The 25,003-nt window shown below is 29.8% G+C and overlaps 1 protein-coding gene across 1 annotated transcript in view; it reads left to right on the forward strand.

The window, feature by feature from the left end:
• MED17 (mediator complex subunit 17) overlaps positions 1–25,003 on the forward strand; it is a 99,083-nt gene that overhangs the window by 44,267 nt on the left and 29,813 nt on the right. Inside the window, exons 7-9 of the mRNA XM_085814817.1 lie at positions 12,144–12,215; positions 12,531–12,593; positions 13,290–13,489. Coding sequence (XP_085670943.1) covers positions 12,144–12,215; positions 12,531–12,593; positions 13,290–13,489 — 335 coding nt within the window. The remainder of the gene's footprint in view (positions 1–12,143; positions 12,216–12,530; positions 12,594–13,289; positions 13,490–25,003) is intronic.

Below are 25,003 nucleotides of genomic sequence, written 5' to 3' on the forward strand. Positions count from 1 at the left end.
CACATATAATATATATAATAAAGGGCCAACTCTTTTCAAAAGTCTCAATTATAGCCCGAATTTAGTGAAGATTTTAATCTTCTTCTTCTAATTTTCCATACTTTAGCCAGTATGTAGTTAAGTTTTGATATACCAGTTGAAATCAAGTTCATTAAACTTTCAATATTTTCTTTCATTAAATATAACTTTTAATTAACTTTTTTAAGGAATTTTTGGGAGATTTCTGGGAATTTTTTTAGAGGTTTTTTAAGGAATCATTTCAAAAAATTTTTACTACAAATAAATTTTGGAAAATTTTTTAAAGATATTTTAAGACTTTAAAATTTTAAATTTTACTTTAAATCTTTAAAAAAAATTTTTAAACATTTCAGTTTTACTTAATTACTTTTTAATTATTTGCAATTTTCACAAAAAAAAATTCACTTAACATTATTATTTGCAATATTTACACAATTTTGCAACAGAACACACATTTCACATTACAAACAGTTTACATTTATTAATTCACAATAACCACTTAACTCTACTTTACTTCAATTAGTACTCTTTTTATGATATTTGCAAAGCTAACTTACATCTCTTAATTGGCTGAGCTACTTAACTCCCTACCATAAATAGTTGATCAGTTAAAATTAAAACTTGAATTACGTACTTTTAGGATATTTATTTTTTTCCTAGATTTATATTTAAATATTTTAATATTAAAGTTTGCAAAAAATTTTTAATAAAACAAAGATAGCAGCTTGGCACTCAATTTTACTTACATAAGAGCCATATATATAATTTGAAAAGCACACTTACATTACTTTGGAAATACTTTTGCAGACCCCAACGCTAATATAGTAGGTAAGTTAGAATTAAAACTTACTATTTACTTGCTTTAAGTATTTAAATATCTTTTATGTAGTATTTAAGAATTTTCTAGATATGAAATTATATTTTTAAGTATATATTTGTTTTTTAAAAAATTATGAATTAGTTCTTTTTGTTTCTTATTGGTTTAGATAAATTATGTCTAGTTCCTTTTTAGTTTCTTTTTATTGATATGCATATTCGTGTCGGGGAGGTTTCTGTACACAAGGGTTTCTAAAATGCATTGGTTTCTAAATTAATTTTTCTGAAAAATTAATTTTAAAAAAATTTAATTTTTTAAAAAAGTTTAATGTAATACTTGACTTTACATTGCTTATTTCTCAAAAAATTCATTGGTATTTTCCTTTTAGAACTTTATTTTTTAATTGCTAATTTCTAAAGGTACCACTTTATTGGTATTTCTTTTTGGACATTCTTCACTCTTTACTTTTGGTTTTGACTTTTACCCTTGCCTGCATGAATGACAAAACACGAATTGAATGATTGGAGAGTTAGGTTTGGAGGCAACTTCCCCTTGATAAGTCTGTCTCCTGCCTGCTCAACAGTCATTCACTTATGCATTAAAAAAAAAAAAAAAAAAAATTTAGATTAATTTTAATTTGCTAAATTGGTGAATTTATTTTCATGGTTTGGTTTTGCACTTGATTTACTTATGCTATCTGAATTTAAATGATATTGTAGATTAGTTCAGAAATGAAATCTTTTATATGTTTACACATTTTTTAATTATCACTTTAAATTTGCTTTTTTACATATATACATGTTTGTTAAAATTTAAATTTGTTTAAATATATATATATTAATAAAACTTTGTAGTTTATATTTTCTCTGTTTTATTTTACAAAATTAACACAATTTTTTATCAAAACATGATTTTATCTGGTACTTTTAAAGCATTCAGAAAAATTGATTAAAAGAACTAACAGATGGCCAAATGTGATAAAAAATAATTTAGATAATATGAAAATGTATTTATGGGAAAACTGTGCAATACTTTCTTCATGTAGAGTACAATGTCCAGAAGGTGTCATTGAATAAAATCAATTGACAGGGTTCGTAGCGGTCCTTATAAGTGCTTATAAGTCCTTATATTTAAAAATAAAATATAAAAGCCCTTTTAGGTGCTTACTTTTTCTTTAAAGCCCTTATTATTTTGTTTTTAGTGTTTATTTTTTTGCTTTTAGTGTTTTTTTTTTTTTTTTTAATGAACACGCTATTTTTCCCCGTACCAAAGCCGAAACTAAATAAACTTTTCTTCCTAATACGGAATGTCAGATGGTGAACTAAATAAACAACTTTTCTTCCTAATATGGAATGTCAGATGGTGAATCATACTCCCGGAAATAGCTTTTCCCCTTTCTCTGCATTAACATAACCTTTGGTGTGCACGAAGAGTGCAGACAGGTGCCCGTCGTTCTATTGGTCAAAGAATTGCGAAAGCAGTAGAAAATTTCGGTGCATTCAGCATTCTTTTCCTCCCACCCAAATACTACACACATTTGAATTTCTATCAAGATCTTAAAAATTTGCATTTTTGTTCTGCTTGGTCAGTTCGTGTTTATTATGGTCATTATGCGTATATTATGAGCATATGTATGAATGTTTATAATAACATAGTTGCAGTAACTGCTGAAGTATAGTAAACTTCGCAAAATGATTGTGTTTTAACACAGATTAGCTTTCTAAGGAATAATATTCGGAATGGCTTAAATAAAGGGAAAGTAATCGAATAGTCAAAATAATTTAATTTTTTTGGCCAATACATTATACAGTACGAAGGTTGGGAGGTCTCCCCTTTCTCCACAAAATCTTGAATATTGAAACTGTTACAGTTCGCTGCAAAACAAGCAACGGACTTTTTTTTTTTTTTTTTTTTTGTTTGTTCACTTTCCAATGTGGATTGAATAGGACTAAAAGTTCTGCGGTCTACCAACCCAAGCGAAGAATGATTCTATTCCGGAAATTTAATGCCGTCTGTTGAAAATTAGAATGAAAAACACTCCAGTTATTTAGTTCTTTATTCTCCCAATACCGGCAGTTGTTGATTCCGATTGCGTAATATCACATAGGGAAGAATTACGGTGCACGTATTGCGCAATAACGTTTGCAATATTTTGCAGAGATAATTAATTTTGATGTTCAGTCCGAGATTTGTTTATGAACACTTAAAAGAGTTTTACTGTGCTTGTTAAGAAGAATATTTTTTACTTCCGTTTGTTTATTTTTATATGATGCACATATTGAAGTATAAAAAGCATTTATTTAGCGGAAAAATCTAAAGAGCGGTTACTCCGCTCCTTCAAGTTACGCTTGACTGTCCGAATATTCGCCAATTTCCAAGCAAGCGGGTTAATTAAGCTTTTACTGTTAAAGATGACTGCATGAAGCAAATTTCTGTCTTCTGATTTCAGAAATGTTCCTCTTTTTTACTTAAATTACTTTGCTTGCAATATCTGTTAAGAGAAAATTGATATACAATGAAAATTTAGAAAATGTTCAGAATTTAGATTTAAATTATTTAAATATGAGTGGAAAAATAAATTGTATTTATTATTAGGTTCCAAGCGAATACAATAAATATGCCTTATTATGATTTATTTTCTCTATTTTGAACTGAAATTTCATCATTAAATCTTGTAATATAGTTTAGTTCTTCATAGTTTTTTTTCCTCTCATTGTAAACTAGTTCTGTAAATTGAACTATTATTTAAAATTAAAAACAAAAACAAAACAAAAAAAAAAGTAATTATTTTCCATGGTTGAGGTAATGCTTATTCTTTCTTAATAAGTACTTCATTTCTCATATTTTAAATTACAAGTCTAATTTTTAAGGTTATGCAGTTGTGTATGATGTAATTAGACAGGTGCTTATTTTTTTTCTTAAAATGTGCTTGAAAAGTGCTTATAGGTGCTTATTTTTTTAACTAAAATGTGGCTATGAACCCTGATTGATAAGTGTATGTAAGAGGTATTTTTCACAAATTTTGTAATCTTGAATTAGTGACATACTATTTTCTTTATATCTGTATCTACTCACATTGTGTCCACAAAAGGCCCTTATTTTTTTCAGCTGTTGGTGGTGTGCATATACTTCCAGTTACAAAAGTGTTTTAAGTAATGCAAGTATTTATATCATGGTATTTTTAAATTTAAAGTAACCATTTTTATAAAATATACAAAATTTAACTATTGTATGTTCCTCCGTATATTTCTGAAATTTTTTTACTCACTGTAAAAAAATATAACGCAAAAGTTTGACTCCCATGTGACAAAAGTAAGACTCAGGTATTCAATATTAAAAGTGAAGATCATATCCAAGGTCTATACACAAAATAAAGATTGAAATGCTTGCATTTGTACACAACTAAAAATAAAATTCCAGTTTAGAAAAAGGCTTCTGATCTTAAGATATCAAGAAATGAGCATTTTTATGCAGACTTTTATGAAAAAGTATTGGTCAATAAGAAAAAAAATTAAAGAAATATGTTACTCACAAAATCTTATAGAAATCATTTTCTAAAAAACACTGGCATTCTTCATTATTGGCACATAGCCAACCCGTTACGTTATTTATATCAACTAAAACTGAAAATATTTGTTCTTTATGAATTTTTTGTATGATTGTCAGATTATGATTTTAAAGTAAAAAAACTTCATGAAAATATTTGTAACTTTTTTTTAGACTTTGGAAACTGATAAATTACTTCTATAAAAATTCTTTCAGCATAACAAATGTAGCAGAATTATAAATTAAAGGCTTCAATAAATAATAAAAGACTATTATTTAAGATGGAAAAAACAAACCCCAAAATATTCTAATTTATTTATTAACGGCTACCTCAATGCAAATTCTAAATGATGTTATAAATTGTGAATTTTGAAATTAAATATCTTGTGCAATTGTTGTAATATGGGAATTAAATTGTAACTAGAAACATATATATACAAATAATGATAGTAAAAATAAAAGCCAGTAAGGACCTTTGTGGACACGGTGTATATACGTTTGTTAACAGATCTGTACAAATAGAAAAGTCTGATGTGGACACCACATGACTTCCTTGTATTGCTTATTAAGTTATGCACATTTTCTGCTACATTTCAGTTAAACTTATTTCCTCAAATTTTGGTAGAGATGTATTTCTCATTTAGTCAATTCTAATTCAGTTGTCAGTTCGCTGCAAGGCAAAAATACATAAAAACTCAAAACATCTTCATTAAAATTGTAAAGTACAGAAAATTATAAAGCACCAAATACAATTAAAAAAGAAAACAATTTTTACAATTACAATTAGAGTTTTTATGCAAAAACAAGCAACTTGGCCAATAGAGAGGAGGGCAGTTTTTTTTTTTGGGGGGGGGGGTACACAAACCCGAAAGTTTACTTTTGGTCCCATTTGGCAAAAACACACTAAAGCTTTTGCAGAAACCAAATTCACTATTCTATTAAGTGTTTCAAATGTAAGCAGATTGCTGCCTCGTTAGCTTAATAGAACTTAAACGACTTTTAAATTCTTGATAGTTCTACAACTATTGCATGCAGATTATCTAAAGGCAGAAAAATCTTAACCAGAACATAAGAACAACATAATTCAATCATTTTTAAAGCAGAAAATGCACAATTTGCCAACATATAAGAATAAAAAAACTAAGCTTACTGAGCCAGGTTACACAGTAGATATATATATATATATAATATATATAAATTTTAACAAACATGTAGATACGTAAAAAAGCAAATTTAAAGTTAAAATAATGTACAAACATATAAAAGATTTAATTTTCGAACTAATCTACAATATCATTTAAATTTCAGATAGCATAAGTAAATCAAGTGCAAAACCAAACCATGAAAATTAATTAATAAATTCACCAATTTAGCAAATTAAAAGTAATCTAAAACATTTTTAAAATTGCATAAGTGAATGACTGTTGAGCAGGCAGGAGACAGACTTATGCCCAATTGCAACCAAAAATAGATGTGCACAACTGCATGTTCATATGTAAAATTCAGCATATAAGCAGTTCCATATATAAAATTTCAACATTCTGAAGATACTCGTTTTCTTGTTACGTGAGATAGATACATAGTGTTATGAAACGCCCAGCTGTTGTAAGATAGCTTCCTGCAAGGTGTGTTTTAAGGTTACTTGAAAATAGCAAGGGAGGGCAGGATTGCCATTTTTGGCATAAAATCACCCATTTGCCAACAAAATTAGCAATGTGCCATGGATGGATATTCTTACTGCCTTGACCCAGAATGTTCTCAAAGGCAGGCCATGGATGCCTTTTGGAAGTATATAAACCCTGCTTGTACGCGGATTAGCAGTCTAGTGTTGAATTGGTCGTCGAGTGTATCGCGAGTTGGTGCATCATCAAGTGCATTTCGATTTGTAGTGTAGAGTCTCAAGAGTATGTCGAGTTCCGAGAAGGACTGAACAGAATCGGGATCTGTACTCTAGTGCTTTGCCGTGAAGCTGTCTTCAGCGGGATAGCCTGAAAGCTGTGTTGCTGATTGTTCCACCGTTTTTGTCATAGTTTTTCTTCAACTGTAAACATGTTTTTGGAGCTGTCCTGAATAATACTAATACTTGGCAAAATAAATTGTGTTTGATTCTTCATCAAGTGTTCCCGATTCTTCAAATCCAGGAACCCGTAGAAATGCTACAATAGGTATGTACGTACAGGAAAAAAAGTCTCTTCTGAATCCATTTTATAATTTGTTTGGGGAAAAGGAGTCCTTTCTTCTTATACGTACATGTGTCACACAAAAACATAATCCAAATGCATTCGAAAGCAGTTAAAGTGGATATTTTCAGTTAAATATGATACACAAAAATTTTGAAGATTGGAATTCTTCCTTTACTTCGTATAAGGAAGTAAAAAGTGTGCTCAAAAGTTTATAACGAAATAATGAATTAATTGAAAGAAGTTATTTTTAATGACTTTTGAGGGCTGAAACCTCCCCACCCCCCATATTCTATGTGTATTTTACTGTGTATATGTTCCTCTACAAGACCTTTCCTCCCCATTAGCCATTATTGAGAAACTCTAGAAATATGTGCATAATATGTATTAAAAAATAGCTGAAGATTGTGAATGTAACAGGATGCATAGCAGTCCTTACAGGTGCTTACTTTTTCTCTAAAGTACTTATTTTTTGTTTATAGTGCTTACAGAAGCCGAAACTAAATAAACAACTTTTCTTTCTTATCTAAAACATTAGATGGTGAATCAAATTCTCGGAAATATTCTCCGCGTTAGCATGATCTTTGATTCGTGCGAGTAGAAACATTTGCACATTGTTCTATTTGTCAGAGAATTGTGAAAGGGGTAGAAAATTCCAGTACATTCCACATTCTTTTCCTCCCACCCACAGACTATAGACACTTGAATTTCTATCAAGATTTTAATAATTTGCATTCTCATTCTGCATTGTTAGTTCACTTTTGCATTTATTATGATCATTATGCTTATAATAAGCATACGTATGAATATTTATAATAATATATTTGCAGTAAATTCTGGAGTATAGATAAACTTCAGAAATGGGTAAGTGTGTTTTTAACACACAGATTGGCTTTCTAAGGAAGAATATTTCAAATGGTTTAAACAAAGCGAAAATAATTGCAATGCCATGTGTTCCTGGTGTAATAGTGTAATCAACATAACAAGCATGGGACAGTCTACTTTAAAGTGTCACATGGATCGTAAGTAAACTTTTTTCTGTTTAATCATTATTACTTCTAACATGTGAAATTAAAAAATCAAAAACTCCCATGGCCTGCTGATTTATTTATTTTTTAAATTTTCATCTTCTGCTTTCAAAAAGCTTTTTTCATACTATTTATATACTATATTTCCCCTTGTTATTATTTTTGTATTTCTCATTCATCTTTAAAGTTGGGAATTTTGGGCTTGCATTTAAAATTTTTTTGCCAGTTAATTATACAGTACAAAAGCAAGGGGTCCTAAGATTCCGGATCCTCCCCTTTTTCCAAAAAATCTCAGATGTTCAAATTGTTACAGTTTGCAGCAAAACAAGCAACAGACTATTTTTTGGGGAAGGGAGGCACTTTCCAATATGGACTGAATAAGACTAAAAGTTCTGTGGTCTACCAACCCAAGCAAAGAGTGATTTTATTCTGGAAATTTTATGCAGAATTAAGACGGGCATATTGCACAATACCATTTGGTATGTTTGGCAAAAATAATTAGTTCTGATATTCAATCTGGGATTTGTTTATGAGCACTTAAAAGAGTTTTACTGTGCTTGCTGAGCAGAGTATTTTTCAGTTTCATTGACCTGTTTTTATGTTCATATTTTTACAATCTATATATTTACAGTGATAATTGGGCTACAGATCATAGTTTTTTTTTAATCAAGAGCAAAATTTAATATCTACTGAATGCTAAATTAAGATCTTCATAATATTTAGTACTCTAAATATTGTGATGTTACGAAAGATACGGAAATATTCTTAAAAATTATATTTAATGCACATATTGAAATGTCATAAGCATTATTTTGCTGAAAAATCTAAAAAAAAGGCTGCCCTCTTTTGACAGTTACGCTCGACTGTCCAGAATTTTCAGATATCCTGCAATCGGCAATTTCTGAGCATGCCGGTTAGTTAAGCTTTTACTGTTTAAAGGATGACTGCATGAAATTACTTTACAAACTAGTTACAATTTCCCTCTTCTGATTTTAGAAATATTCCTCTTTTTTTAAACTTATTTTTACTTAAATTACTTATATATCTGTTAAGGGAAAACAATCATGCAATGAAAATTTAGAAAATGTTCAGAATTTTGATTTAAGTTAAATTATTTAAATATTAATGTGAGTGGAAAATAAATAAATGTAATACAAATTCTATTTATTTCTAGGTGCCAAGCATAAAGAAATTCTGAAAATGGGAAACACTGCTATTGGTGGAATAACAAGCTTTTTTTGCAAATCAAATCCTGTTAGTGTTGTACCTTTCAGTTCCCCAAGTGTTATCTGTTTTGCAAAATTCGGATACTTTAGATGATGCTGTAAAAGCTTCAAAAGATGTTTTGGTTGCTGAAATTTCGTGATGTTTGAAAGTGGTGACAAGTCATTACTCTTATAGATCTAGCAGCGGCATGGGCAAACTGTCTTCAAGTATGTTCCCTGACTGTATTATAGCAAGACGCTTTTTTGTAGTGAGAGAAACCTTGCTTATCTCTGCCATTTTGGATTAACACGTTGTTTCAGAGTCTCATGTATGACGAGTTTAAGAAGCTATCCCACTTGTTATTTGACAAGACTTTGAACAAAACAAATCAAAAAAGCAGTTAGATTTGCATATCAGATATTGGCAGTTTGACCAAAATAAAGTTGTAACTTGATTTTTTACTTCTATTTTCATGGGACATGCAATAGCTGCTAATGTTTTTGAAAGTCTTCAAATGTCAATTAAAAAACTAGATATAAAAATGCTGCTACAATAATAAGAGATGCAATTAAAGACAAATTAATGTTCATAAAATTCTTTTTTTCATTTGTGTGTCTGAATTGCTCAAACCTTGTACTAAAGTGATGAACCACTTGTTCCTTTTTTGCTTTTGATTTACTCAAATTAGTAAAGCAACTTTTGCAGCATTTCAGAATTATAAAAGTATATGTTAAAAATCTGTTCGTCACTGAAATATTTGTGTAACCTTGATTTTTCTGAGAAAGGTATCGTTAATGAAATAAGCAAAATTAGTTTATGATTTAGGGCTGATAAGCTCTTGCAAGAACTATACACTAAAAAGAAATCATGGATAAAGATTGCCTTTCTCTTAAATGTGACACACAAACTTTTATTTTAGAGCTACTTGAAAAGGTGATGGAGAAATGTCAAGTTAATTATTTACTAATTAGAAATGCTGTTTCTGTGAATCCAAAGTATATAGCACAAAACCATACAAGAAAATTTAAAGTTTATTGATGCATTTTCTCTAAAATGGTCACATTGCAGAAGAAGAATGTGACAACATTCTTTTGGAATATTCCAGTTTCATCAAAAATATTGTCCAGCCTTATTTTACAGAATTTAAAATCTACAAAGTGAAAAAAAAATTGAGATTAGATACACTTTTGTACATATTCATTAATGAAAAATACTTTAAATTATGGAGAACACTTAAAATGATCGTTATTCTTTCCCATGGGCAAGCCTCTTTTGAACAAGGATTTAGTATCAATAAAATATAGAAACAGAAAATCTGGAGGAAAATTCATACATTGTCCAGTGCATAGGTTGTGATCATGTGAAAAATGCTGGTGGGATACACAATGTATCAATTATGAAAGAGATGAGAGTGGTAGCTTCATCGTCACAGTATATTTGGAAGAGCAGGGAGGAAAAAAAAAAGGAATTATTCGAAATAAAAACTAGAAGAGCAGAATTCAACAGAATGGAATTTCTCTTAAAGGAAAGAAAACTCTCTTAAAAAGAGAAGTTAAATTGCTTGAAAATAAAGCAGGTGAACTTGCTGAAAAGGCTAAAGTTACGACTTTAATCTTTAAAATAAATCTAATGAAATGTTAAAAAGTATTTGTGAGAGACAAACAATGCTAAGAGAACTGAATTCAGACATTAATGAAAAGAGACAAAAGGTAATTGTCAGTGTGTGTGGCTGTGTCTTTTCTTGTATGTAATGGGAGCCAGTTTCCTATTAGAAGACCCTCCACAAAGATATCCCTGTTCTGCTGTTTTCATATTTTGCTATATTGAATACTTTCTGATTATGTTGCTTAAAGTTCATGTAGAAGTATTCGAAGTTTTGCTATGGAGCAAATCTTCAAATATCAAAAATAATGAATGCACTAGTAGCTTGGGGCTAGTAATGGAGTATACTAGGCAGATAGCCCTCGAGCCATAATCAAATAAACCAAACAAAGCAGTAATGGAGTATTCTACTCAAAGCTATACTAAGAAAAAGTATTTGCTATGTTACTTCGTTGTGAGAAACCTAAAATTTTGCGATTTGATTTGAAATTTCGAAAATAAATGGTTCCAGCCTTAAACTAGTTTTGTTTTGTTTTGTTTGTTTGTTTAAAAGTGAAGAGTGTAAACTAAAGATTTTCAAAAATGTATAAATTGGTTTGTGGCAGTTGAAAAAGAAGAGGAAGAGATTCAATAATATTTCTAAAAATAACACACACACAAATCAAAAGTCGGTCGACTTGTATCTAATAAATAAATAAGTAAATAATTTGAATTCTGTAGTCTTATAAATGCCTGTTTCTTAATGCAAATAGTTCTTTATTAGATAAAAGAATTTAAACTATTTTTGAAATGTTTATTTGTTTCTCTTTATAGAATATATTATTCTTCATAATAATTTTAGAAACAGATACTAAAGATTACTAATATTAAAAGACTAACAGTACTGCAAAATTAAAATCAAAGCTTTATAAATAAATTTAAAGTTTTAGTGTTGCTTGCAAAAAGTGGATGGGATTTTGATGTATAAAATTTAAAATTTTAAGACCAAATTTCATTTTCAAAATGCGTTTATCGAACATGCATAGTGAATTTTTTTGGGGGGGGATATAACATAGAACTCTGAGCTTCTGTTATTTTTTTATTTATCTTGTTTCAAAGTATAATGTTTTTTAAAATGGGGACTATGCAAATTATGACAAAAGCACATTTTCGAACTTTTTATTACTCATCATTAGTAGTTTTGGATGATGACAAATGATTTATTTTCTAATTCTTATATTTATTACGTGTTTGATATAAATCTTATTCATAAATTGTATTGAGAAAATAATACTTTAATACCAAAATTAAATAATAATTGTTGTACATTAATGCACGAATGTCGATTACTATAGAATTTCTTATTTGACTTGATAATAGGATATTAAAACATAACTAATAATGTGTTTTATAATTTTAGAGTGGGGGGGGAAAGCTTTTTTTTATGCGAAATTTTTTTGAATATGCATTACATAGAGTTGAAGAAATTGAAGAAATATTTAAGTGCGTAAGTGTATTCTAATTAATAATTCTAATTTTTCTATTCTTAATGAATAAGTTGCAAAATAAATTAGAACCAAAGTTTACTAAAGGAGAAGATTTAAAAAATAAAAGACTGAAAGTCATAATTTTAATCCCTTCTGATTTGATAATATTAATATTTGTTATGAAAATTTCATGATTGATTTAAAGTTATGAAAATTTCATGATTGATTGCATTGTCTATTTTTAGAGAATTTCATGATTAATTACATTGTTTGTTTTTAGTTAGCCAGTGAAGCTGTACAGATGCAGTCTAGTATTCCTAATCTTGTAGTAGGAAACCAGATAACAACTTCAGTAAGTTTTAATTTGTACGTCTTGTGACATAAAAACTTTTTACCTACAAGAAACATTTGTTTACCTTTAAGATATATTTGAGGTGTTAATAACTAAATCATTTTAATTATAATTTTTTTCTTTGACCTTGAACAAGATAAATTATTGTATTACATAATAGTTTTGATGGCTAAGTGTACATTTTGTTGAACTATCTATAGCTTGATAAATGTATGGTATTTCCCTACATTAATTCTAAATAAATAAATTAATTTATTGTATATGGATTTAAATCAATAACTTGCATCATGATTAATATAATTTGCTTCTTTATAGCTTTTTCCTGGTGTTCAACTAAGCATTGGTTTGTGCCATAGTACAATTCAGGATAGAATTAAAGTATGCCTTCATATCTTATTTAGCATGTCTTGTTTCTAAATGTAATTGGTAATTATAAGTATGAAATCTATTAAGTAAACAAATAATCATGAGAAATATATTTATGTGATTAATTTGTTTACTAATTTAGAAATTGTAGAAAGATGGTATTTTTTATTTGTCTATGCCATTGTGAGGGGAAAACCAGCTTAAAAAAGCATAAATTTATCATAAGCATTTTATAGTAATTTCTTGTACCAGTGAATATAAAATAGGTGACTATCCCTCAAATTCGGTTGATTAAATGACAGTACAAGAAGTTAAATTTAATCATTAATTATTTTCAAGTTAATAATTGTTATTTTGTTGTGACTTGTGAAAGAAATTTGCCTTAATATGACTTTTTTTGTTAGACTTTTCCTCCACTTTAAACTTTTCTTTTCTGTATATCCTAGAAAGAAGGATCACCTTAATAATTGCAAAAGATTGTTGTGTATGACTAAAATTTATAATTCAATATGACTTTCAGTAAAATATATTTTGCCTAGCAATTTTACAATAATGCCAACATTAAATTATTAACTTAACACATAAATATACGAACTTGCAAATTTTTTTAATCCATTCCAATATTTATTTGTATAAATTCTCACAAAGTAAATATTTCAAGCAATTTGCTGTAAGTTTTCTATGATATTTAGTTTATTTGTTTTTCAGAATTCTCCAGGTGCACATAGCAATGAGCATAAACCTGTTCTTGAACATTCATTGCACCAGTTATTACGAGAACTGCATTATAATGCAATTCATCATCCAATGCCACACCCTGTCACTTCGGCATTAGGAATCAGCAAACGACGAAGATTAGCTGGACCTCAGGCTTCAGACTTGGAAACCATACGGAGATCTGTTGATTAGTAATATTTTATTTTTATTTTATAATAAATAAATTAGCTTATGAATCATAATGGAAAATTCTATTTTAATTGGAAAACTTAACAGGTATTTCTTATTTTGTCGTAGGTTGCAGTCATATGTCAGAGAGATTGATTGGCAACCTTTTGCCAGCTATATTTTCTCATTACATATCTCTGTTATATTCTGATAATTTGAACATTATTTCAAACTGCTTTATTATTGCATTGAATTTAGATTGAATAAGTGTCTGTGAATGGCCTAAGTATTCTGGGACTGGTACTGTATTTAATAGTTCATGTGATTGTTGTTTAATTTTACTGTAGTCGAACTAGTTTATCTTGTGAGGTGTCGGTCTCCCTCCCTACAGTATAACAGTATTTTTGTAATAATTATTTGTTTATATAATAGTTTATATATTGTATTAATTTTTGTAATATATATCCCAAGTTGTACTTTCGAGACATGAAAAGCGCAATTTGAATTTCTTCAATCAGCCCAGTAGAACAAGAGATATAGAACTGTACCCCCCTTTTTTTGTGCAGTGTGCACACTGTTTGCCTTTAGAGAAATGTTTATCTAGAATCTTTGACTAATGGAACCCACTTGTTACATTATTTGAGGAAAAAAAAAAATGCTTCTAGAGTTAAGATAAAATGCTCTCGGGATAGTTATGAAATACCCTAAGTAAATGAAGATGTAGTTATTACTTTAACTGTTAAAAATTGGTGTGAGAAAAATTAAATAATTTTTGCACCTGTGAACAATTTAGGCGATTCTCAAAATAATACTCCAAAATATAAGTGTACAGCCCTTACCAAAATAAAAAAAAAAAACACTTGGCAAAGAACATATTTCCCATTATTAAAGTTTATCTTGCGAAGAACGAATGTTTGTCTTCTGGCCTTAACAAAGCTTTTTCCTTTTCTACACGCTTCATTTTGCCATCGTTTCTTAACGCAGTTCTACAGTGCAGAATTGCATTGATTAGAGTATTTTTCTATTGTTCGGAGGTACAAATAATAAAACCCTTTTCTTTCTTTCTTTCTTTTTTTCTTTTTTTTCTTTTTTTTTTTTTTCACATGTAAGTACTTTTCTTTTATTTGCATTTAAGAAATAATAACTGAACTTTCAGATATAAATTAGTTTCTATTTAAAGTTAATTTATTTTTTAAAAAATATATTTTCTTTCCACATATTTTTATTATTTAAAAAAACTTTTTGTCATTGAAAAAATTCTCCTGATTTTTCCATGACATATGTTGGCAAGTATGTAAATGTCCCATGAAAAGAAGAACCACAAACTTAATCACAGAGAGAAAGATATTTCCACTGCCAAGACAGTGTCAAATCTAGGGTTATTGAACCTAATAGTTAACTGAATTCAGAATGTAAAAGAAAAGCTCTTAAAAGAAATTAAATATGCTAATTCAGCAAATACAGAGTGACAAAGAGGCAAATGAGCTGTATTATTTTATAAAATATACGTACTCATCTAAAAATTTTTGGGAAACCAAAAGTTCCATGTAACTAGTTTTATTGCCATAATCATATTTATTATTGGAATAGATTATACTGAGCCTGCAAATTCTCAAAAATGTTTCTGTTGCTTACTTTGGCAGATTTGCCATCTTTCCCAGTTTGGCTCGAGACTCTTGACTGCACTCTCACCAACCTGATTTACAACATATTTCTTCCTTCTTTCTCTTACGCCTAAAATTTTTGACAATTTTTATTAATTTGGCTTAATATTTTGTTATAGTTTATCCCAAACACCAATTTCTGGGATCAGAAATCATTTGCTTTTTTTTTTTTTTTTGATTACCATTAAAGAAAAAGAAAAATAGATGACTGCTACCATTGTGTGTGTAGGAGTAAGATGTGTCTGAACACATCATGATCTAATTCTCTGGTGGGCATCAAACACAGCTGCAGATCATTTGACACACATCAGCCAATGAGCATAAAGCAAAACTAAAACTCTAAATGAAAGGGGAATTCCTCTGGATAATTTGGTGCAGACATCTGAAAAAAGAAAACTCAGGTTTGCAGATTATATGTACCTGTCAACTTTTCTTTGGTATCTGAAAAAGGTGCAGCTTTTTACCAGCAACAGCAGATGAAATTAATATTGATGTTTATTACTATCTTGAGTTCTAAAAAGAAAGAAAAACAAGCAATTTTCAATAGCTGCATAATACTGAAACAAGAAAAAATTTTAAAACATTTATTGCACACGCTATTTATCTTTAGGGGAATAGAACCCTCAACAAATAAAACCTTCTTCTTATATTTTTAAAAGAAGTCAATCAAGGCTTTGTAAAGCTATAAAAATACCAAAAATAAATGGAGATGTGGCTACTACTTGAACCATTCAAAATGAGTGTTAGTATAATGTAACTTCTTCAGCAGTGAACAACTTAACTGGCAATTTTCTGAGTAATAATAATAATAAAAAAGCAACCCCCAAAATTATTAAAAAAAAAAAAAAAGTGCTAGCAATGGAACTATTTGCAAGCTTTAGTAAGTTTATCTTATGAAGAATGATTATTTACAGTTTTGTTTTCGGATTTTAACAGAATTTTTTCCTTTTTTCATATGCTTCATTTTGCTATAATAAGAAGTTTTTAACTCTTCTGCAACAAAAAATTCCATTACTTTATGTTTTGTGTTCAGTTAGTTAGTAGTGATTTGTTTAAAGACATTTCATAAAAGTTTATAAAACCAACCTTTATTTGTGTTCTGATTCTGTATATCATGTGAATTATAGTGAAATAGAATTCTAAAGATGGCTATGATGGGTAGGAAAAGCTATGATGAAGATTTGTTAGTTGGGGCTGCAGTTAACATAGTAGTGCAGGAATTTCCAGATAAAAAATTTAATTTACATGTTAGAAATTACTTCTGTTGAATATGTGATTACATATTATGTAAACTTACATTTAATAGTGAAGTAATTTCGCACATTAAAGTTACAAATGATTCTATTCTGGCAACTGCATCTTTACGGTCTTTGCCCAAAATGTTGTTATCTGGTGCTTCACTAAATTCTAAAAATTCTGCCACTCTGGTGTCGTCCTTGACCTTATATCATTTCATACTTATTCCCAGTACTCACATTATTTAAGAAATAAAATTAGCAGTTTGTTCTATACATTTTAAGTACTAGCAGTTCTTTTGAGTAACAGAAATCTTTAATTAATTCTGAAATCAAGAGGAAATTAATTGAAAAGAAATTGATTTTAGAAAGAAACAGAAAATTATTATTCTTCAAAGATACACCTTGCACAAAAAAAAAAAAAAAAAAAAAAAAAAAAAAAGGGAGGGACAGTTGTAAATTCTACTGGACCAATTGTCGAAATTTAACTTGAGTTTTTCATGTCTTGAAAGCGCGATTTAGGATATATCTTAGGCTTATATATATCATTGTTATAACGTCAGTATTTTGATACAAAACCATACTTTTTCTGATATAACATACCTCTTTTTTTTTATATTTCTATATTTCGATTCTATGACTCAAATTGTGCCAAACTGCCAAGTTTTGTAAAAATTGCACGAGTAGTTTTTAAAAAATTAGCTCTCAAAATTTTAGCTCCTTAATGTTAATTGAATTTGATATATATTTATCAATATCTCTTTTTTTATTAAGCTAATAAGGTATTTCTTCTGCATTCTTAGCATGCTTTCGTGGTGTAATGGTCAGCAGGCTCGAGGTGAATTTGAGAGGTCCGTAATTCGAGTTCCGGCGAGGGCATTGCTCATTTTTCTTGTCTCCTCCTTCAAAATAACCTAATGTCCCTACAGTTTCGCCCGAACTAAAAAACGGTGGTGGATGATGATTCTGCACCAACAGGATTTGGTGATGGGTCCCCTAACCTCCAGTCGCCCTTTAAAAGAGGGAGTACATAAGCAGTGGCATAACTAGAACTCTTGGGCCCCTATGCAACAAATTTTCCTGGGCCCTTCCCAATAAATTTAATGTGCTTAAAAATAAAAAATTTAGAGAGAGGGGGGGGATAATCCGAAAAGTTTAAAAAAAATAAAGGATTCTAGGAGCCAATGCATTCATGATGATTTTTATCACATCTGGATTAATTATTAAAAAATAAAAGCACATTCTTAGGGAACCAGTTGAAAGGTACATAACATGAAGAAAGAATAAAAAGGAAAATAATTTTCCTTGACCAACTCGTGAAATGAAAATTTGCTTTAGTCTGGGTATTTAATGTCAGATGATTTTAATTCAGTTACTTAAGATTTTTTGTGTGAGTGCGAGAGACAGATTTTTTTCTCCTTTCACTGAAATGCATACTGATAATTAATGAATAAGTCTATATAAAAAAGGGAACATGTTGATGTATAGCATTAAGAAAAGGAATAAAGCCTAGATTTGCGGAGATTTTCATATAAAATCCAAGAACTTTTACATACTAATGTTTTAAATTTTTATATAAAATCTGCGCCTATCTAAGTTTTTTTTTTTTTTTTTTTTTTTTTTGCTTAAGTTAGCAAACTTATAAGTAATTACACTGGTTATCATAAATTAAGAAAAAATCACGATTACTGAAAAAAGTTACATGTAGAATTTAATGAAACTTACCCACAATATACAATACAAAGTAAGGTATCAAATAAACATAAAACATAATAATATTTAAATAACATGAAAAGAAATTACCAGACAAATATGGTAGTATAGAAATTATCAGATGTATAAAATGAACAAATCGAAGGTGTCGGTTTGCTATAGGAAAAGTACCTTCAGTATGGAATATGATTGCCTCTAGAAGCATCACATACAGCGATGTGTGATGCTTTCAATTATGCGGTCTATCAGTTCCTTAGGAAGCGAGAGCTATTGTTCTTGCAAAGCAGTTACAAGCGTGACAAGGGTCTGAGGGGGCGCATTGAGAGCAGCTAGACGTCTCCCTAAAGCATCCCAAATGTGCTCAATAGGATTCAAGTCCGGGGATCGAGCTGGCCACTCCATGCGCATAACTGTTTCCTGTTGAAGATAATCATCTACGATGCGAGCCCTGTGTGGTCTCACATTCTCGTTCTGTAACAGGAAAGCATCACCTATTGTCCCGGCATATGGGCGCACATAAACATCAAGGATGTCATCTCTATAAATCTGAGCATTCACGGTTCCCCTTGGAAAGACATGGAGGTCTGTGCGTCCATACCAATAGATGCCACCCCCAAACACAGACACTGCTCCGTCCGTATGCATCTCTTTCACAGATGTTTGACGGATGATAACGGGTTCTAGGTTTTCTCCATATCAAATAACGTCTACTATCGCTTTCTAGACTAAACCTGGACTCGTACGTAAAGAGAGCCGCCCTCAATTGATCAGGCATCCAGTGGACATGCTGTTGTGCCCACTGAAAACGGTCTCTCCTATGGCGTGACGTGAGCGGCACACAAATGCCTGGTCTCCTCGCATACAAACCACCTTCGTGAAGCCTTCTACGTACAGTTGACGTTGACACAAACCTTCCGGTGGCTGCAGCAAAGGAGGATCTAAGAACAGTCGGATTAGTGGTTCTATTCCTGCGTGCACATAATGTCAAATATCGGTCATTGGCTCTCATCGTAGCAGTTGGCCATCCTTGGCTGAACCTCCTAGATGTCGAATCTGTGGTTTGAAATTGCCTCCAAAGTCTATGAACCACAGAAGGACTCACATTTATCCATTTGGCCACTTCTGTTTGACTTTATCCTGCCTCTAGTCTCCCAGTGGCTCTCCATCGCAGTTCTGCAGGCAAATGATGTCTGGAGGTCATTGTTACGAATTGGCTATCTCAGATTTCTGATGTCACTGTCACAGTGAAATATGTGGGCTTGCTCTCAAACATGGACTTTTATGTGTCTTGCAGATGACGTATTCCGAAAGCTGCGCCTCTAATTTGCATATCGCAGTTTTACTCAGCTACACTTACTTGGCAACATATTCAAATTTTACACAGTTTGGCTTATTTTTGAGGGAGTTATCGCTATTTTTGTGATTTTTTCTTAATTCATGATAACCAGTGCAGTTATACAAGTATTATAAAATGACAGACAAGATAATTGATAAACGTACAGAAAAGCTATTACATTAATGTATAGTAAGTACTCTGTGATTTACTCAGCTTACGAACATGATTTATGCAATAATATACAAGTAATAAATAAGAACTTTTATAATGTAAGTGATACATTTGTTAAATATAAAACATATTTATCATAAATAAAGAAAACTATTTGAACATACAATTTTTGTAGAAAATATGTATGGTAAAGTTTTTTCTGTCTTTTTAAAAAACCTTTTGATACACTAAACTACTCGAATACATGATTTTTATAAAATATATGAATGCTAAAGTGTTTTACTGTTTCCTTTTAATTTTCCTCCATCCGTACTGCTCTTCTTCTCTAATTTTTTCCTCCCTCAATAAGTGTAATGAAAATATTGGTGGCCAAAATTCATTGTAAAGAAAAAAATCCTTCTTTTAAAATTTGCATCTCCTAACCTTCATTTCCGCAAAATTATTTATCAATACTTGGACGTCCATTTTCTCAGCTTCAATGCTCAATAATGAAAGGTTTGACAACCGATCTTGTGTCATACTGTTTCTTAAATATGTTTTTATTAGTTTCAGTAGTAAAAATGACCTCTCACTCGTGGCTGTGGTTACAGGTAATGATAAATACAATGTAACTGAATTGCACACTCCCGAATAACTGCTTGTCATGTCAAAATATTTTTCCATTGCTAATTTAGCTAAATCCTTAAAGGATTTCAAATTTTGGATTTCTGTTCTGAAAGTATTTATAAATAATAAAAGTTGTACTTTCAGTGCAAGTCTTCTTTATATGTTTTCTGTATTTTTGAAACATTATTAATAATTTCCGTATTTGTTAACAATGACAATGTTTTAGGTTCTTTATTTCTCTTTTATGTTTCAAATTTAGTTTCTCTGTCCCATTTATTTGCAATAAACGCAGCTTCTTTCATAATGTCTTCAAACTTGTTTCTCATATCTTGCATATTAATAGAAACGCTTTTTAGATGTTGATGAGCTCCATTCAAGTCGATTGATTTTCGATTGTCGAGCCAATTGATTGGTTGATCGATCTTGCACTATAGCGCAGGAAGTGTTTAAAAAATTTTGTTTTTAATTTTCTGATTTTTATTTTCTTGAATTTTTATTTTTCTTAATGTATGGAAGCATAGATTATATTTATATTTCATATTTATCATAAAAATATTCCATGTTAATATAACAATACGCTATTAATATTAGTAGACATTTGCATTGTGATAATTTTGGATTTTTCAGATAAATGGATTAAAAGTTTAGCTGAATTAAATTTTTAGAAAGTTTTAAATTATAAGAATTTAGTTTTACCTTTATAATGAATTATATTTGAGATCACTTTGAAATTTAATTTTAAAGTTCTCGCCATAGACTAGAGAAATGGCATTAGAATAAGAGCAAGTTTAAGTTCAGTTAACTGTTCTGAGTCATCAGCCAATTTACAAGTATACTTGAGGGGTAGCGTTTCACACTTCAATGCAGCTGTTTAATGAAGAAAGGGACCCAGCCTCCACTATAAATTTCCAGTGTCTCCCCAAGTCGAGTCACAGTAAAACTTTCATCCAAGACTTTACTGTAAAGATGTCCATCGTCCATTTTTCAATTAAAACGCTGAAACATCTGGGTTTTTTCTTTTTTCCCCTTCAGTCAAATTGTACTATTATTATTGTCATATTCCAATGATACATAATACATCACCTGCAATATCTTTCTACATTTCCTCTGTACTATAAATGCATTTCAGTTAATGTATAGTTATTAAATATTTAACCGTAAAAATTATGGATATTTGAATATTTTTAGGAAATTCTTCGCAAGTTTACGATGAAATCATAAACAGGTAGAAACAAATTTTATTGATATGTATCCAAAGAACTTTGAAAATGATTGTGTTATACGAAATGGAAATTTTAAAATTAAACACAAAATACTTATGGTATGAGAATTTATCTAAATTTAAATACCCACTGTAGCAAAATATGACGATTCCCTTCCAAGTTTCAAGGTCCCAGAAATGTTTAATAATTTAAAGTTAAGCTTATTGATACTAATGTATATTTGAAGATGAGTACTCACACTCTGTCACATGGATTCTAAAAGTAGTACACATAAATACTTGTTTAGGAAACAAGTATAAAGTTTCTTCATAAGTAGTAAAAATAAAATTGTATGAAACAAGTTTTGCGTACTTCGTAGAGAAATGCGCAAAACTTCATTTATGAAAAAAAGTTTGTTGTACCCCAGGTGGATCAGAAAACAAAAATCAGTTAGGAAAATCAAATATATTTTAGGAGCATTAATATTTATGATTATTGTTATGTTTTATTTGCGTCGTAGAAAGCTATTTATGTCTCAGAAATTAATGACCTCAGATTTCCAGTCCTTACATTGCTTATAAATTAAACAGTATCAATTTTTTTATCATAATCATTAATTTATTAATGACAAAAATATAAAAAATAAATATAATGTATGGGAACATATATTAACGGAAGCTATTTATGTCTTAGAAAAGTTAAGCAGTGATGCCGAAATGAAGGAGAATAATGTACAAAGGGATTTTATGAGTGAAAATCACATCATTTACTATTAAAACATGTTAATGAAATTTTTTAATTTGCAAAAATTATTGAAATACTGCAATAAAGGGGGAGCATTCTTTTCTGAAATATTCCATTCGTTTATGTAGTGAAAATAGCAATGTAATTCGCATTCTTTCAGATGTTAAAATGCAACTTAAAACTATTAAGGCAACACTGCCATTGATACGTTTAATATTTTCAGTAATTAATTTATCGAAATTTATAAGGTAGTATATACTTTTAGTTGTGCGATGCCATTTTTTATTTTCATTATTATACTATTATTGATGATTTCACGTACTGAATGCTGTGGAAAGTAAATTAAAAGCAAAAGTAAAATAAATTGTAAAATTTCATTTCAAATAACGATTAGAAAGTACTCCATTAAGGTGTTTTCCCCCTTAGGCAAATAGTCCTCGAGTGCTTTATTATTATATAATAATTCAATTCAATTCTGTTTAAATACAAATTATTGCACATTACTCAATTATACGCCGAAATGTTTCTCATTCTTAAAAAAAAATTGTAATTTGTTATATTTTTTTCAAACGAAGAGAGATTAATATACTATTACTTTCAAAACAAATTTAATGTCTTCAGAGTTATCTTTTACAGATAAGTGTGAATTTTTGATAGATGTGTAATTTACAGGTTAAGAAACACTACAACTCTCTTCTCTTTTCTAAACCAAATCAAGCAAATCCTCAAACAAGTTCTGTGCTTTCAGATTTTATTCTCGATTAGGGATTTTAAAGAATTCCTAACCTGCATTTTATCTGCAAATGTGAGAATATTTTGAAAATTTTGATATGAAAAATTGAATAAATATTTATTTACTCATTATTTCAAGCAAAAATATTCATTCATTCCATTTCCTACTCCCATGAGTGAAAAAGTAACGAATTTCGATAAATTTAATGAAAAAAATTTCATGAAATTTACGCCGGAAATTAACTGAAATAGTTGGTCACTTAATGTTTTAGCATCTGTGTGTTCATAGCCTGTCGTAAAACTTACCCCCTTTTTTTTGGACCTTGAATTCATTCAAAGATCTCTAAGCCGAACAGGAAATCTCTCCTTTCCAAATGTAGTGCCGTAATTTCTTTGTGTTTCCTGGACTAGAACAGCATTTCGACATGTGGGTGGGCAAAATCCTTTCATGCCACAACTGCTCAACTTACATCAATGATTTTGTGTCCTTAAAAAAGAAAAGCATGTATTCTGGAGTTAGCAATTAATACTTACGAATGATTCCCCCCTCCAGTTTATTTGTGTAAAATAGAGAGGGAAAAAAAATCGATCTGCCTTTAACTTTGCCATTTTGTAATGTTAATCGTGCTTCTAAATCCAAAATGTTTCTGTCCCTTACCTTGCCCCTTATTGTGACTGCACAGGTTGCAAGTACCATCGTTTTTTTACATTGTGAGAACTATACATTAAAACATGCAGATTCTTCCTTGTTTAATTTCTTTAAAAATAATACAGGGTGAGGTTATTTGGTGGCAACAATCTGAAAAGTTATACGCCGTTTATAGTGAACCAACGAAATACATGTTATATTAAATTCTAAGAATCATTCACATTAATAAATTCAATTTCAAATTGAATAGTAGGACTAATTTTTGGACTTGCGTTTAATGGAAAAGCTAGTAAGAGATTCAATATAAATGCTACCAGAATGACATATTATGAAAATTAAGAACTACAAATAATAAACCACGATTTCTCTTAACTTGCAAAGTTCATTCCAAAGTACCAGAATCCTGCCTAGTTACTTCTTTGATATATACTTAGAAAATATGTCTACTGATTATTCGATCATAATGTGAATTATACAGAAACAAATTAATATATAAAATAAGTACTTTATAATAAATAGTTACAATTAATTTCCACTTCCACCGCTTTTTGATTTGGGATTGCAAAAAAGGAGAAACCTTTCCTTTAGGGGGTCGCCTTCAATAATTTTCAGGTTTGAGACTAAGGAATACAAAGAAACTTTTCCTATTTTCCGCTCACTGCTATCCCTAAACTGGAGTAGGTCATGAAGTTATTATTTCATAGTCAAATACTGAAATTTTAACTTTTGCAAACACTTGAATTTAGCTGTTTCAGGTGCTTCCAGGGGTCTACTATCTGCGTCATACAAAAAATTGCGTTATTGCACCATATAGGTAGGAGGCCCTTAAAAACTTAAAAGAAAATGAATTCTTTTATCTACATATACTTAAAGATTCTAAAGGTAAAGGTAAATTGGAGTCAAATCAAGGCTATTCCTCAACTATATTAATATTAACAATTGTGTAACAGGGGTTTAACACAAAATCAAAACATATCAATATTAAAATAAGAATTTATAGTAGTACAAATTCTAAAAATAAAAATGAAAAGCAAAGGGGAAAAAATATAAAAATAATAATTAATCTTCTTTTATTGAAATTCTAATTCCGAACTCATCAAGGGAAAATAAATTAAAGCTTCTATATATGTGTAATGGAGTCCATCTTTTAAGTTTAAACATGTAAATGTAGTTTGGAAGGACATTTAAGGGTCCCCTAAGCCTTCGGGCCCCTATGCGTCGGCATTCCTTGCATACCCTTATTTACGCCTGTGTACATAAGGTATTTCTCCCGCCTTCTTAGCATCCCTTTATAGTGTAGTGGTCAGCATGCTTGACACAAATTCGAGAGGTCCATGGTTCAAGTCTCGGCGAGGGCAATATTCATTTTTCATGTCTCATGCTTTGAAATAACCTAATGTCTCTATAAACTTACTTGATTTTTTCTTCTATTTCTTTCTCAAAATTTAAGCTTAATCCAAATATAATTTGCACATTTTTTATGAT

The sequence above is a fragment of the Stegodyphus dumicola genome, chromosome 4 (genome assembly GCF_044657685.1).
Source record: "Stegodyphus dumicola isolate Sdum_Otavi_A_Nest chromosome 4, ASM4465768v1".
NCBI classification, from domain to species: Eukaryota; Metazoa; Arthropoda; class Arachnida; order Araneae; family Eresidae; genus Stegodyphus; species Stegodyphus dumicola.